Genomic DNA, 17,410 nt, shown 5'->3' with positions numbered 1-17,410 from the left:
TTTACCTTTAATTTTTTTGAATGGATCTAAAAAGGGCTCTCCCGTTGAAACATAAACGTCGGCTTCATGGGGTATATCTTCAGGTTTGAGGGCTTCAGTGCCGTCTGCCAAGAACACTCGTCGTGCGGCCATGTTCAAATTTAGCTTTTCTGTGCACTCCTTCAGCAACTAAAAGAAAGGAAGAAGTAGAGAACGAGGTTTATGACAAAGAAAGTAACACATTTCCACTGAACAAAAGGTGCAATGATCAAAATAGAAACCCCCTGAGCCACTTGCCAGGGTTAAGTAACTCAATACTTCTACCCATATGGATATTAGCCGGTAAAAATATACAAATAAGTTAAATCACAAACACTGAAAATATTTGTCTAATTCTAGTCCTTGAATGTTCCAACATTTTAATAATGCTATAAGATATAAAGCCACTGTATCTGTTTAATTAAATATACTATTTACATATTGAGAAAAAAGGAAAGGAATGAAATGCCTATGAGATCTATAAATATATAGTAAAGCAATTTACAGATTCAGATTACTAAAAAGAATATTTTTAAACAATAAATGTCCCCTTTCTCATTTTTTATATATAAAGAGAGTAAGGCAAGAAATAAAGCACTGAAAGCTTTTGGACACTAGTTACCAAGGTGATGGTTGGTACAGTAACTTTGGCAAAGACTGTTCTAGATCCATTTTTATAAGCTGTTACTCTAATCACTCTGGGTTGGAGTTTGTGTCTTTGAGACAATTTATGCCAATTCTGGTCCAACTTAGATTTTAAAGAAGAGAGCTCTGCAACTCTGAAGAAAAAAACAATCGGTGCATGTTAATTAGTAAAGACATTTAAGTAAATATTATCTCAGATATTTTCTACAGATATAAGCACTGATAACTGTTCCTAAGTATTCCTAAAAACAAAGCAAAACATTTTCATAGGATAAGATTGGCCATATACACTTAAATATTTTTAAAATTTAATACAGGGTAAGTTTGCCAAAGCTATTCTTATAAAACACCTATCTCAGATTAAGCCATTTAAATCATTTTACATAAAAATATCACAACACTTATTTAAAAAAATTATACATATATGCTGTATTCTAATAGAAAGCAAAAAAAAGTAGTATTATGGTCTCAACATCATGAAATAGTAAATGGCTATGATTTTCCTTTAAGTTTTCATGTTTATCAAAGTTCTTTGATTTTTTTAAAAAAAGACTTGAAATTCAAACAGATCATAACTAAACTTTTTATTCTGCAGCCAGTTTTATTCCTTTTGTTTTAAATTGCTTGGGGGCAGTAAGCAAGTAACCAGTTTCAATCCTTATTATTTTTCTCAGCAAAAGTATGTGGTAAATGACTATGTCATATTTTTTATTTAAGAGTTCTCTAACTAACCCTGTTAATTCCTTAACGCCACATAGTAAAGTCAACATTCTAAGGTAAAAATCTGAGGTAAATTAAAATCACAGTATATCCACCTATCCAAACATGTGAAAATAATATATCCATTTCTTAGTTTTACTTTTATCAATATTTTCCTCTATCCATAAACTCGTAGGTTAACAGTTTATGATAACAATCTTGATATGAAAACGTACACAAATGGTTTTATAATAAGTTCGTTTCAATTTGATTTTATTTCGGATATTGGTTAAATATCAAAAGTATGCATTTCCACTTTTAAACAAATATCTAGTAAACTAACATATTTCACAGTCTTAGCCTGCTTCTGCTTTAAATATTCTTTTCAGAGTTTCATATTAGCCAGGTTCAAGTGTTTCTCATGTTTTCCACAAGTGTAATTAGCAACATTCTACTCAGGTGCTTTCAAAGAAAAAAGTAAACAAAACAAAAACAGAAAGAAAACCCTACAGATGTGTTACATTTTAATGTCTGAAATAGTTAAGTGAATCATTATAAATTCTGCTCAAAGGAAAAAGCTTCAACAGTCAGTTAAAAAGAACAGAGAACAGCTTTGATTACCTCAGTTGACCCACTGGAGCACTGACAGGTCTGTTTCTCTTGGATGCTGATATAAAACAAGAATTGTTTTTACTGTTTGATTTGCAGCTATCTGGGTCTGATATTTCATTGTAGCTATGATCTGATGCTGTTTGATGTCTGGAACAATCTTGAAGTCCTGACCCTTCTGATACTGCTGCTGAATGCAAAAGTCTGCTGGGGCCAAACTGCAAATAATCTTCAGTAGTTTTAATAACTGCTTTTGCCTGAAATGACATAAACTCCCTGAAAGAAACAATGCAAGGAATAATACAGTGAATTGATCTGTAATCACTTATTAACAACTACCACATAATAACTAGTTGTGCATTATGTGCTAGACAAGACACTACACACTTAGCCAGTATTTTTGCTTAATCTTTATAATATTCCTGGGAAGTGAGTACTATTTTTATCCCCATTTTACAGATTTTAAAAGCTTTGGCTCAGAGAGGCTAATTAACTTGCCCATGCTCATATAATCAATAGTTGGCTGGGTGGGAAACTGAACTCAAGACATGATAAAATAAAACCCACATTCATAATGATTAAACCTAATTATTTTATAAAGTTAAAGAGAAAATTGTATAATGCTTGAAACAATGTTAAGTAACATTTTTAATTCTTAGATTCACTTATTAAATACTAGCACTCTGTATTAGGGAACATAAACATTAAAGAGATAGAGCAACTACCCTCAAGAGACTTGCAAACCATCCCCTAATAGAGAGAATACATGTTAAATAAGCTGCTTAGAACTATGGGTGTGTATTAATTTTAAGTGCAAAAAGGATTCCTTGAAGGCAATCTAATGTGGGGTAGAATAAAGCTGGTAAGGGCTTTACAGGAGACTTGGGATGATTAGGTGACTAACTCACCTTGATTTGCTCAGGACTGTCCTGGCTTTGGCACTAAAAGTCACACATCTCAAGAACTACCTTAGTCTCAGACAAATTAGGATAGTTGGTTACCCTACCTGATATTTAAGCTGAAAGAGTAGTATTTAGTTGAACTAAGTATTTGAATAGGGTACCATTAACCTGGGATGATATGTAAATCTATGTAAATACCAAGTCATGAAAAAGGAAAATGTTGAGTTTGCCAGTATGATAAATGAAACAAGCTTAAATATATTTGGGGATATTGAGCTGTGTGATGGTCAAGCCTAGGGGATAGTTAGCTTCTATGCATTAGTGTAATTTGGACTATTTTTACAGAAACTGTATCTGCCTCTTTACAATTTGCTAGTTCCTCAACAGTTCTTATACATAATATAATATAACCTTCACCCCCAACAATTATAAAATAACATATTTTTAGTGTGGAAAGTTTGACACAAACAGGCCCTTCTCAAGTTTTTCTCATCTTCGAATGTCACAATAATCACAATGATTTCTTCTGGGCTGTCTTTATGTTCACAAATGTGGAAAGTGGTTGATTATTTCCTCAGAAAGAATGAAAGGTAGTTGCGTGCCACAGGGAAAAAGGTTGTGTGTGGATGAGAGTTGACACTGTGGGTCAACGGAGATCCAACACTGGGACCCAAGCAGTTGTATTTTGTTATTATTGTTGTTGTTGTTGTCATCGTCACATATTTCTACCCAAGTCAGCCCAGGATGAGCATAGCACTGGGGAGAGGAATGGCCTTCCCCATACTCTGAGAATCCACTGTGGTTTAAAACCGTAGCAAACAGCATCTTGAATGGATCATTGGACTTTAGCTCTGGCAGAGGTAGGACCTCCCTGCAGATCACCTGAGCTACTGAGTTATTGATGGCAGTGGGGAGTGGTGGCATGTGGCAGCAGTCATGTCACAGTGGCAGTGTTTCTGCAGCAACAGCAATAGAGCTGCAGATGGTTACCAAGCTCTTCAAACTGTGGGAAGGGCAGTCAACAGCCAGGAATGAAGATCTGCAGATCTCATAAACAGTTCCAAATGCCCATAAACTGTTACTTGGAAAGCAAGTCCCATGTAAAGAAAGAAAAGGAACTCAACTTAAATACAGAATGAGATGTCTTTGTTTTTTAATAAATGCATCTTGTTTACTGTCAAATATTTTCATAAATGTACTAATTATTTTATGTAATAATCCATTATCACACAGCCACGATGAAAGTATTTTTTCCATATTCCAAAGTTTCAACTACATCATACCTTTAATTTAAAGCTTTGCCTTTTTTACTTAAATTGTTTTATAAACATTTTTCAGATTGCTCTATGGTCTTTACAGATTTTATTGGAATGTAATATTTTGTCAAGTATAGTTTGCTTTCTTCAACCAAGTCTTTAAGAGTTATCTATTATTTATGTCTGCTGGCATATCTTCCCCCTATATTCAGTAACAGTACCTGCATTCTTCTGGGAAACTATCCATCCCTACCGCTCCCAACTCCACGTGATTTTGTAGGGTTAGGACAATAAATTACATGAGATTTACCTGGCAAATGGTAAAAAGAATTAAAATATATGGTTCTACCATATATTTCTCCAGTAATTTATATCTAAAAGGGGGAGGAGGTCCCGTCATGGCGCAGTGGTTAACGAATCCGACTAGGAACCATGAAGTTGCGGGTTTGATCCTTGGCCTTGCTCAGTGGGTTGGGGATCCGGCGTTGCTGTGAGCTGTGGTGTAGGTCACAGACGCGGCTTGGATCCCATGTTCCTGTGGCTCTGGCGTAGGCTGGTGGCTATGGCTCCAACTGGACCCCTAGCCTGGGAGCCTCCATGCGTTGCAAGAACCGCCCTAGAAAAGGCAAAAAGACAAAAAAAATAATAAAATAAAAAAAAATAAAAAAATAAAAGGGGGAGAAAGAGTAGTTTTTCATGTTAAAAACTCATTATTGGCCCACCATCTTTAGTCTTTAGCTTTAATTTATTTAATCAATATTGATGACAGGTTTGCACAAGTTCCTATACTCTGTGGAACTTTTTCTTTCTTTTTTCTTTTTCTCTTTTCTTCTTAATGGTGACACTCCTGGCATATGGAAGTTCCTGGGCCAAGGACTGAATCTGAGCCACAGCAGCAACCTACACCATTGCTGCAGCAATGTTGGATCCTTTATCCCACTGTGCTGGGCTGGGCCAATGATTGAACCCACACCTCCACAGCGACCTGAGCCGCTGCAGTTAGATTCTTAACATACTCTGCCACAGCAGAACTCTGGAACTTTTCTTTCTTATAACAACTGATATGTTTCCTAGTCATTGTGTGTGTGTGTGAGAGAGAGAGAGGATGATCACTGAACATGGCAAAGCTAACCTGTCCCACAAGGGAATTAAATCCACACACATGGTTTGCTTTATTAATGCTGGAAATAAGGGTGTTAGGATCATTCAGCTTTTTTTTTTTTTTTTTTTAAAGTTGGCTGTTTATTATTTTTTTATTTTTTATTTATTTTTTTGTCTTTTGTCTTTTTTTTTCTTGTTGTTGTTGTTGTTGCTATTTCTTGGGCCGCTCCCACGGCATATGGAGATTCCCAGGCTAGGGGTTGAATCGGAGCTGTAGCCACCGGCCTACGCCAGAGCCACAGCAACGCGGGATCCGAGCCGCGTCTGCAACCTACACCACAGCTCACGGCAACGCCGGATCGTTAACCCACTGAGCAAGGGCAGGGACCGAACCCGCAACCTCATGGTTCCTAGTCGGATTCGTTAACCACTGTGCCACGACGGGAACTCCAGGATCATTCAGCTTTTAAGAAATAAATGGGTATTTGGGTGATGGAGCTTTAACAGGATACACAGAAAGTTAAGAAAGGAGATAAAGCCACTCCAGTAGGGGACATAGAGAATTAGAAGACCTTCCATTGCTCTCTAAGATATACTAGTAACTTATGACAACTCTGCCATGTTTTTTGACTTAGTGACCTCGTCTCTCCTTCTATGTCTACTTCTTATTTCCTACTCTACCTCTATCCTCTTTCTCATTCCTCATGGCTTCTGTTAACTTCCTTTATGTGTCTCCCATTTTCATACCACACAACTTTCTGCAGCCTTTCTCTGTTCGATACATTTCATTACCCTAAAGTTTAATTTCATCGCTACCCAGTAAAGGCCACCTCTGTTTTGGGTAGAACTCTCAAGCTGGGCAACTTCATAAGCCACTGGTAAGCCATCACATGGGATGTGAAAGTACCATCAGTGGACCAAAAAAAACTATGGATCAGACAGCAGGATAATAAGGTGCAGAGGAGTTAGAGTAAGATGAGTCTCAGATGCCTCCTAAAAAAGGAAAACATAACTGGCAGGGAAACTGCATGGCCTATACTGAGATAAGCAAAAACACTATAAATTTGATTGACTGAAAAAGTTCTTACTAAAATATATCACACAATTTAAATTACTACCAGATGTGTTTAACAACTACTCAAAGTCTATTTTGACTCTTCTGATTATTTTAATATAAGGCATTCACTTCTAATCACAGAAAAATAAAAGGATGTATTATTGTGACTGTAAGTCCAGTCCTGGGATAGTTTATTGTCGAAATTGGTACAAAGGGATATGCATTGTAAGATACAATTGTCCTCCTTGATGTCAAACTTCAAGATGAGCAAATAACTGCCGACATGATTATCCCAAAATCATAATACACGATTTTATTCCTCCCTCAAATCCTTCCCATTTATTTTCTGAGAGTCCCTAAAGTAGTGCATTATAAATTCCTAAAAGTGCCTCCTAAGGCCGTATAAAAATCTGTTGGTGAGAGTCACAGCTGTTTCATCTCACCACCTCACTGCTACCACTGCCCATTACAAAAGCAATGAGGTCCGTGCAAAGGTGCTACCTAGTAGTATTCCCAAAGATTCCAGTGCTAAGAATGCCAGAACAGTTCAGTGCAGGGGTGAGAGATGCCTCTCCAACTCTATTTTATACTAAGTCATGTGGATCCAAAAGCAGCTGAAGTTGTAGGCAGAGTCCCAAGGAGTCTTCCTTTAATCAGCCTTTAGGCCTTAACCTCTTCAATTAGAGAAACTCTAACCCAATCCACAGGCCAGACAAGGAATAAATGGTATATAATACCTTTTATATTGATAATAGTCACAATACTAACAGTTAATAACTACAAGGCACTTATTGTGACAGTCACTGTTCTAAGCACTTTACCTATATTTACATTTAATCCTTACAACAGCCCTATATTATACTCCTCCCTTTACAGATGAGTAAACTGAGGGTGTACATAACTTGCCAAAGATCACATAGCAGGCAGGTGTCAGACACAGGATTCAAATCCAGGAAGTTCAGCTCCACAATATCTGCAGTTAAACATCATCCTATAATATTATTTCCATTAATCCTAAAACCAGCTTATTTCCCATTGGTTAGGAAATTGAAGTTTCTATTCAAAAAATTTCAGGAAAACAGATCACTACTACAAGGGGAACTGACATTTAAAATACAGGACAGTTATGAGGAGGTGGGCAAAGAGGTAGTTTGGCATTAGCAGCAGTGAACCAGTAGTGCCCCTTAGCTAATAAAGCTCTAATATCTAGACAGTATGTAAATCGTAACTGTCATCTCTCTATTTTTCTTTCTCTTGTTTCTCCTCACCACTTTTTTTCTTTAAAAGATCCCTTCCCCGGAGTTCCCATCGTGGCTCAGTGGTTAAGAAATCTGACTAGGAACCATGAGGTTGCAGGTTCGATCCCTGGCCCTGCTCAGTGGGTTAAGGATCCGGCATTGCCGTGGGCTGTGGTGTAGGTTGCAGATGCGGCTCAGATCCCGCGTTGCTGTGACTCTGGTGTAGGCTGGCAGCTACAGCTCTGATTCGACCCCTAGCCTGGGAACCTCCATATGCCATGGGAGCCGTGCTAGAAATGACAAAGACAAAAAAAAAAAAAAAAAAAAAATCCCTTCCCCCTCAGCAAAAACTTTTAGAAATCCCATGATATTCAGATTAAAGTGAACTTCCATATATCTCTAGATTTACATTTGTCTTTACATAGTTACCTTCCTTCCAAAGACAGTTTTTGCCTTTTGGGAATTTAACCTGTTTACATTTAATATATATTCACACCAGGACAGTCTTTGTCCTTTAATTGAGAATTTATTTTCATTCTTAATGTTTTTTACTTTTTCCTGTTTTATGTTCCTTTTCATTCTTTTCTTATTTTCTCTTGGATTAAATAATACTTCTTAAAATTATTCAATTTTCCCTTCCATTAGGTTGTATGCTATAGATTATTTAACCTTATTAAACACTAGATACTACAGTATGAATCCTTGTCTTATTAAAGAGTAATGTAAACTACTAATTTACTACTTTTCAGACAATGCAAAAACCTTACAACATATCATAACCATTTATTGTTGCTTCCTTAGGCTAGTGATCAATACTTTTTTATTCCATTTTTCACACATCTACCTTTCATGGCTACTGGTTTTATTCAGGGAACTTAGCTCCAAAATTCTGCTTACATGGGTTTGAGATTTTGCATCCTGTCCTCTCTATGTTTATTATGAATTATTAATTACATAAATTTTATATTTTAATTTAAGACCCACATTTCTCATTGCTGTCTTTTATGAAATTTGTTAATTTGTATCACAGTTTTCTTCATTTGTTTTTCCCAACTGGAAAAATTCCCAACAAGGAATTTCATGTGGATCCCTAAACCAATTGTTTTAGGAAATGACCCTTTATCCAAAAAATAAACCTCGTTTTGTCCTCAGTTACTGTGAGGCTTTCTACCACATTCTAAAACTGGGCTAATTTTATTAACACAGATGTTCTTTCTAACCTTTCTATGTCGGTCTTATTATCTTGTCCTGAAGTGTATGATATATCTCTACTGTGAATCTTTCACTATATCTGTAATTCCTACATACATAGATTTCAAGAAGTTCCTTGTTCAGTAAAATTTTTATGCTGCCTTTTTGTATAAAAAAAAAAAAAACTTCATTCCTGTACATCCACATTTGCTCTGGTAGGTTTGATCACTTGAATCACCATATCTCATTGATCCTTTCCTACCACATAAAGTGCTAGATTTCTATTTCTGTCAAATATTCCAGTTCATCATTTTATTATTTACTATTGGTAACAAAAAATTATTATTTACTCCTGGTAAAAAGCATTTTTTTTCAGCATGAAACCTAAAATCCATTATATTAGGTTGATACAAGATCATCAATCACACTACTTTAGAACTGTATCTTAAAAAATATCTCCTATCTATCTATCTATCTATCTATCTATCTATCTACATTAGTTTTCTATTGCTGTGCAACAAATTACCACAAACTTAATGGCTTAAAACAACACCTATTTATTATAGCACAGCTTCCATGGGTCAGAAGTCTGGGCAAACCTTAGTAGGAACTTCTGCTCAGGATCTCATAGGCTGAAATCTTGGTGTCAACTGAGGCTGCAGTCTCAACTGATGCTCAGGTTCTTATTCCAAGCTCATTCAGGTTCTGCCAGAATTTAGTTCCTTATAGCTAAAAAATTCATAGTTACTGTTATCTTCTTTGAGGCCAAAAGAACTCACCTTTCAGGCTTTTCAGTCTCTGACCTCTATCTGATCAGGTTAGGTCCACGCAGGATAATCTCCATTTGATTAACTGAAAGACAACTCATTATATACCTTAACTACCTACATCCACAAAAATCCCACTTGCCATACAATGTAACCTACCCATGACAGTGACACTGTATCACACTCATAATCCTGTCCACACTCAAGAGGAGAGAATCATACCAGGCATATATACCAGGGGGGTGAGAATCTTGGGGATGATATTAAATTTATGCCTGCCACACTAGCTTACAATTATAATCCAGATGCTTACAATTAGATCCAGATGTTTTATTTTCTGGAAAATTAAAATGAAACTACTGAAGATTAAATTTTGTCATTATTAAATACTGAGACTATTTAAAAGAATGTAGCCCAGTTTCTGATGGCAAATTCAAAGAGGAACTTAAGAAAATATACAGAGAAATGGCATTGTCTTCAGAATAAACTATTTCCTAAAGTAGATATTTTAAAGGGGGTAGGCATTAATTTGGATGTAAATGTCCTGGTAAATTTTTTATAAGAAAATATCAGCTACATTACTTCTAAGTTAGTTTATTGTCAGTTATTGGAAAATGATTTCTCTTAGCAATTTGAATAATTCTTTAGAAATTAGGTAATAAAAAAATGAACAAAGAGTAAGTATAGTTACGTGTCTTTCTCTCTATATATATAAACTATGTAAATATTCAAGAATTTTATGCATTCTTAGAGGAAGATGAAGTAAAACATCAAAATTTAGCCTTAAAGCAGTATGTATAAAAACAATTGGTTATTTAAAAATTATAAAACGAGTTTGCATTGTATCTCAGTGGGTTAAGGACCTAACATTGATTCTGTGAGGATGCAGGTTTGATTCCTGGCCTCGCTTAGTGGGTTAAGGATCTGGCATTGCCACAAGCTGCAGCATAGGTTGCAGATGCAGCTCAGATTCAGTGTTGCTTGTGGCTATGGCGTGGGCTACAGCTGCAGCTCTGATTCCAGTCCTAGTCCAGGAACTTCCATATACACAGGTGCAGCATTAAAAAGAAAAAAAAAACTATAAAACTTTAGATTATTGAATCTTTTAGACAATTTCTATATGTGATACAATTATATGATAAATCAGAATTGCAAGGCTGAAAGGTACAGTAAGAGATTAACTAAGCTTTTATACTTTTCTGAAACAGTACTATACCTCTTCTACATATAGACTTTCTATAAAAAAGATTATCACGGACAGATATTAAACACTGTGGAACTGACAACCCCCTTAATACCTTGGGTTAGTATTTAATTATGCTTTACTCTCTGTGGTTTCCCCTAAATCTAATTTATAGTTTTTGCTTCATAAAGCAACAACTAAGTAAAGATGTGAGATCTAAAAAGTATAAGAAGATCTGCCCAGGAGTATAGAGAAAGCAGATAAATAGATCATGATAAGACTTAAGGACATGACTCTAGTTTTGACAAGAGCAATTTTTCTTCTGATTTCCTCTGTTTAATAGCATTAGTGAATCTTAGTGGCTTTTTATAGCAACTTGAGGGAAAACGCCTAATAAATTCATACTTGTTAATCTCTTACGCAAGGATTTCTGCCAACTGGTGCTGCTCTTCATCCACCCCTCCCACCCCATAATATCCCTCAGCTAGAATTGCATTACATTGTCTTCCATAGTTCTTACGTGCTTTCCTTTTTGCCAATGGTGTTCACTCAGCTGATCTATACCATTACTATACATCTTTCAATAAGTAATTATTTAATAAATATTAATATGAACTCAATGTTTACATTTTCCAAAACCCCTTCCCTAATAATAGTCATTGTCTAGTGGAGGAGAAAAATGTTATACACACAGGCATGCATACAAATTTACAAATTACTGATTGTGATTATTATTGTGAAGGAAAAGTCTTTGTTATTATGAGGGAGATGTTCAGGGTTAGGGACATAGAGAAAACCTCAATAAAACTCTTCAAGATGACAAGACACATTTGAAGAATTAACCCCACTGGATCCCGGTCATTCCGTATTCCAAATCATTCTCCCAGGTTGTGTGCAAGAATAGACTGTACTGTTCTGCACGTTGATATGTTTTGCTTTGTGATTTGTTATATGATTTTAGATGCTTTAATATCCCACTCTGCAAGGATAAGATCCTTATTTTATCTCTTTAACATTGCCACAGGAACTCAACCAGTGATTGATAAGCAGGAATTATTCTTTGATAATTATGACATCATGCAAAAGTATGTCATGTCATTGATAAAGTAACACAATTTAAGAAGTAAAATATAATAAAGCCAAGTGTTACATCATATAAATTTTGTCTGAGGCATTCCCCCATTTTCCCTTAAATGAAAAGCCTCAGTTATGTTTAAATATTCACCCTCTTTATATGCCCATGGAAGGCATGCCCTGCTCAACTCCAGTCGGTAAATACTCAATGGTCTAATACCAATGAGGGTAATTCCATTTCCTTTGCCTTGTGCAGGTTAATTAATCAGCTTATAATCCAATTTTGGCCAATTTGAAATGAGAAGTCTTCTAGAGAAAGGCTTTTTTTTTCCCTAATAAAGAAAAAAAAAATGTAAGTGATCAAATATCTATCTTCTTTAGTCAGATATTGTTGAGTGAATATGTGATGAGCCATCTTGCTGGTAGGAGGAGTCAGACCTAAGGATCTGGCCAATATTCTTTCTGAGGATGGCAGAGGGAAAGATACAAAGAGCCAGGCTCTTTGCTAACCCTGCTGAACCACTGAATTTAACCCTAGAATTGCCCTGTCTCTGAAGCTCCGATTTATTTGAGATAGTGACTGTTTCTTTTTCTTTTTTTTTTTTTGCTTTTTAGGGCCGCACCCACGACATGTGACTGTTCATTTCTAACATCACTTTCAGTATAGTTTTCTGTTACTCTCTGCTAGCAGTAGCCTAAGTTTCATAATCAGTTTTTTAATTGCATTTGCTTTACTTTTAATTTTATTCAAAATATTTACTAATTTTGAATTAATTTATGATGGGCTAAAATATAAATGTAAGTTATTTTCAAAATAATATTTATTTATTTATTTATTTATTTATTGGTTTTTTTAGGGCCGCACCCATGGCATATGGAGATTCTCAGGCTAGGGGTAGAATCAGAGCTACAGCTGCCACCCTACACCACAGCCACGGCAACTAGGGATCCAAGCAGAGTCCACGACCTACACCACAGCTCACAGCAATGCTGGATCCCTGACTCACTGAGTGAGGCCAAGGATCAAACCCACACCTTCATGGATACAAGTTGGATTCATTTTCTCTGTGTCACAACAGAAACTCCCTAAAAATTTGACTTTTACTCAATCAGGAACATTTCACCAGAAATTTCAGCATAAGCATAAAATAACATGGAGGTTCCCCTCCTTTTTTTGAAACACAAAGCATCCTTGGTGAGTTTAGACTTCTGTGACAGATATCTGCATGTGGCTAATAATTCTATTCATAAGTAAGAAGTGTGGCTACTTTGACAGATCATGGCTCAATAACAAGTATGAAGGTCTAAGTTATCACACAGTTTGGATGTGAATTCAACAGCAGGATAATGACAGTTGCCAAGGATTTGTGCTTGCTGTCGCTTCATACCAGTGTTGCCTGTCAAAATGTCTCTTTTTCTTATACAGAAGCCATAGAATTTTTATGGATAGCAATTACTTACAATATACAATGAAGTACATCAAATCTAACAACCACTCTTTAGCCCCTCATTATTTGGTAGTCTCTTTGTTAAATGCAGTCGACCGTTTTCATCTAAATTATTTATTTATACTGTATATTTGACAAGCATATATTTCTCGCTTTATATTCTTATGGCATTTAAACCTTCTTGAAGAGTTATGCTTTTTTTAAATATTGTCATTTGTAAAACTTATCTTTATCCTATTACCATTTTAATGATAATTAAACTCTCTAATTGGAATAAATACAAATAAGAAAATGTAAACATAAAGGAAAATGACCTTAAGTACATTCAATAAAATAAATCACCAGCTTAAAATACTAGATGCAACAGATACAAGAAATAACCCCACATCTGTGTGGTGCATGGAAACTTATATAGAATCTGGAATAAACAAAGCATAAGGATTTCATAAAACTTCATCCTACCATTCCCCCAATTAGATAAAACAAATAATCTCTAAGGATATAAATAACTACCTACAATTGCTAGATACAATGTGATTTAAACATCATAGAAGATGAATAATTGCAACGGTAATAATAAATGTGAACAATTTCCCCCAAATTTTATTTTGAATACAGGAAGAAAATATAATTCTATTTTGGCTTAAAAACAGTAGTGAAGATATCTTGATTGCAGAGCAATTTCCAATTATTTTATAACAAATAGTAAGTCAAATTTTTATTTGGAGCTCAAAGACTAAATAATAACAAATGTATTATGTTCAAATTATACATATACCCTAAAGAAGATATTTAATGTTTGTTAAATTGAGCTTACTTGCTTCTGTAGAAGGAAATCTAAACAAGAAGAAAATTTTATAAAATTTGTAAAGGACCCATCTGACTGTAGGATCAGAGCATAAATCTGCCCACCTAAAGGAAAAAAATAATACTACTTCTGCTTATGCAAAAGTACGAAGGGATAAAAATAAAGCATATCTTAAATCTAAAACCAAGGATTTTCCAAAGGAAATTTAAATTTTTTAAAAGAAATAATATAGTATTTTAACATTTTAAAAGTAAATAGTATATTAATGTTGTATCTATAGTTTTTTAAGGCTTGAAGGAAAAATCTGAATTAGGAAAAGTGTAATTTGTTGGGCAATGGTGGATGAAAACAGTGAAAGTGTTGTCTGGCTTCATTAAGCCTTTCTGTGTGGTTCTCCTCATCTCCTCTGCTGCTCATTCCTTGGTGGAACTGACAGCTCATGCCTGGAACAATGGGATTACTGAACTTAAACTGTCCCTAGAAAAGGCAATATTACCAAATGTTTATATTTCGAAAAGTCTAAAATTTATTCCAATTCAAAATAGCCTAGATAACTAAAATGACATAAAAAGTGAATGAATAGACTACGCTTGTTAGTCTCCTTGAAAGCAAGATTTGTCTGTGAAATAGCAACCCTGATAATCTATAACAGAAAGTTGCTGGAAATTCACTTTTTTTGGGGGGGGGGCACACTTGTGGCATAAGGAAGTTCCCGGGCTAGGAGTTGAATTGGAGCTGCAGCTGCTGGCCTTTACAATAGCCATGGCAATGCCAGATCCTTAACCCACTGAGAGGGGCCAGGGATTGAAACCACATCTTCATGGATATTAGTCAGGTTCATTTCCGCTGAGCCACAACAGGAACTCTGGAAATTCACTTTTAAAACTGATTTGAGTTCCCATTGTGCCTCAGCGGGTTAAGAACCTGTTCAACCCCTGGGCTCACTTAGTGGGTTAAGGATCCAGCATTGCTGCAAACTGCAGCATAGGTCTGCAGCTGCAGCTCCAATTCAACCCCGGGCCTAGAAACTTCCATATGCTTCAGGTGCAGCCATAAAGAGAAAAAAAAATGGTTTAAGATCTAATACAATATACTAAAAATAATTTTTCCCTTCTGGGAACTAAAAGAAATAGTATTATACTCAGTGGCAAATAGGATTAAAAAAACTTTCTACTATAACTTTCTATTATAAAAATCATGAAATCACAAACTTTCAAGATCAGTAGTTAATAATTAATAAAAACAAAATACTTTACATGTGGGATAGAAACAGATTAATTATTTAGAACAATCTGTTAGTTTTAAAATGCAATTTTAATTTAGACACCTTCTACCTCAGCATTCAGAGATATGTTCTAAATATAGCACAATTGCCCCTAGATACCTATTACTAATAAATAATTGACCCTGCCTCATGTCTCAAAGGCTGATACCCTCTTCCAGGTCACCTAGGAATACATTAGACTACAGCTGCTTTCCTCAATTAGCCACAGGAATTAAGCTATACTTTTCCAGTCATCTGACATCCTAGAAGTAAGTCATAAAATGGGAGGATCAGACCTCCTTTGGCACAATATGTTGAATTCACACTGTTGGTGATTAGTTTTTTTTTTTTTTTTTGGTGGGGGAAGGCTCCTGGCACAGCAGTTTTCACTCTGTTACAAACAAATGTAACATAGAATGACAAAGGTAAAACATTGTAAGAACACAAGAGAGAAAAGAAGGATACTGTAAATACAATATGAAGTAAATTAATAGCATCAGATAATAATATGAGAATAAAGTGACTTGTCACTGTATGGTTGCAAAGAATGGATTTAATAAATGTGGGCATATTTTTTAAAATGTAAAACATGTTAATTAGTGAAAAAAAGCTCAATCTTTGTAATATAAGTAAAGGAAAAACAAATTTACTATATTTTTATAGTTATCTCTCATAAAAACACCACAAAGATGGTGGAAGAAAGGTGACAAGGAAAAAAAGGATAAGATGGAAGTTTTAACGTCAACCAGGGGAAAATATCTTTACTCATAGAGAAAGTTGCCTCTCTCTGATAATCATATTAATACCAATGGATCTTAGATTATCATTAGCCTTCATGAACTTGACCTTCTCAGGTTGAAACTTGCCATTTTCTTTTTCATGAAACTAAAAGGCCTTTGGCATTGTCTTTGGCTTTCTATTTGATTGCCAAGAAGAGGGTTATGTTATTTTCTAGGTATAGCATAATCAAACTTGAAGGTAACAGACAATAGTGACAGAAATGTTAGGATCCAGACAAAGAAACAGAAGCAGCACACTGAAACAAACTAAAAAACAGGTGTTAGAAAATGTCACATGAAAAAAAAAAGACTGACACATCTTAAATAAAGGCAAATTAAACTGGAGTTAAAAACTCAAAGAAAGAGTATGAGAAAAAAAGCAGGAATAAACTGGATAAATAAACTTACAGTTTCACAAAAGATATCAAAAAAGAATAAAAAAGTGACAATAATACCGCTTTGAAAAGGAAAATTGGCAAAAATAAATTCTAAAGGCAATAAAAAATGTACAAATACACATCATATTAGCATTGGCACTTGTATAAAGGACTTCTTAAAAAATCTTATTTAGAATTTTTTTGTCTATGTCTTATTGGGAGGAACACTGTCATGAGAAACTTAGATCTCTACTAGTGGGTAATGATTTTCTAAAAAATTATCTAGCCATACAACTAGCAAACTGTGTCAATAATCTCTTAGGCTGCTAACTCATAGCTCGGAGGAATAAGGTAAAACAAAGATTAGCTCAAAATCTAGATTTCACTTTCACCTAAATTTAGTGACACACACAAAAAAGAAACTGTTCTAAGATATATATGTGACAGAGGATTTCTGTAAGGAGAGTAACACAATCCCTAATTTATGAATATTTTCTTCAGTGCAACAGTCTACATTTTCTTTTTTTTTGTCTTTTTGTCTTTTTGTTGTTGTTGCTATTTCTTGGGCCGCTCCCGCGGCATACGGAGGTTCCCAGGCTAGGGGTCGAATTGGAGCTGTAGCCACTGGCCTACGCCAGAGCCACAGCAACGCAGGATCCAAGCCGCGTCTGCAACCTACACCACAGCTCACGGCAACGCCGGATCATTAACCCACTGAGCAAGGGCAGGGATCGAACCCGCAGCCTCATGGTTCCTAGTCGGATTCGTTAACCACTGCACCACGACGGGAACTCCTACATTTTCTTTTTAATGTAAAGCCTATGGCATCACATTTAGCAGTTTATCAATACCTGCAGACACTTTTTTGTTCTTTCACTTTCTAATAGAGAAAAAATACAAAAATACCTCTATCTCCTCTGCTTTATATTTTTGAGAAGTGCAGTAAAATAATAGTAAATAAGAATTCTGGCTGTGGAGTTACAGTTATTTGAGT

General features: G+C 35.3%; 1 protein-coding gene across 8 annotated transcripts in view; it reads right to left on the bottom strand.

The window, feature by feature from the left end:
- LOC100517025 overlaps positions 1-17,410 on the bottom strand; it is a 431,209-nt gene that overhangs the window by 394,125 nt on the left and 19,674 nt on the right. For 7 of the 8 annotated variants that reach the window (XM_021085287.1, XM_021085289.1, XM_021085290.1 and 4 more), the window contains 3 exons: positions 1,984-2,247; positions 641-797; positions 6-168 (listed from right to left, as the gene is read on the bottom strand). In XM_021085287.1, coding sequence (XP_020940946.1) covers positions 6-168; positions 641-797; positions 1,984-2,247 — 584 coding nt within the window. Of the gene's footprint in view, positions 1-5; positions 169-640; positions 798-1,983; positions 2,248-17,410 lie in introns of those variants that run through there. The other variant, XM_021085293.1, reaches the window with a different exon arrangement.

The sequence above is a fragment of the Sus scrofa genome, chromosome 2 (assembly GCF_000003025.6).
Source record: "Sus scrofa isolate TJ Tabasco breed Duroc chromosome 2, Sscrofa11.1, whole genome shotgun sequence".
In the NCBI taxonomy this organism is placed as follows: domain Eukaryota; kingdom Metazoa; phylum Chordata; class Mammalia; order Artiodactyla; family Suidae; genus Sus; species Sus scrofa.
The sequence above is the reverse complement of the archived record's forward strand: the minus strand, read 5'-3'. Positions and strand labels throughout refer to the sequence as shown.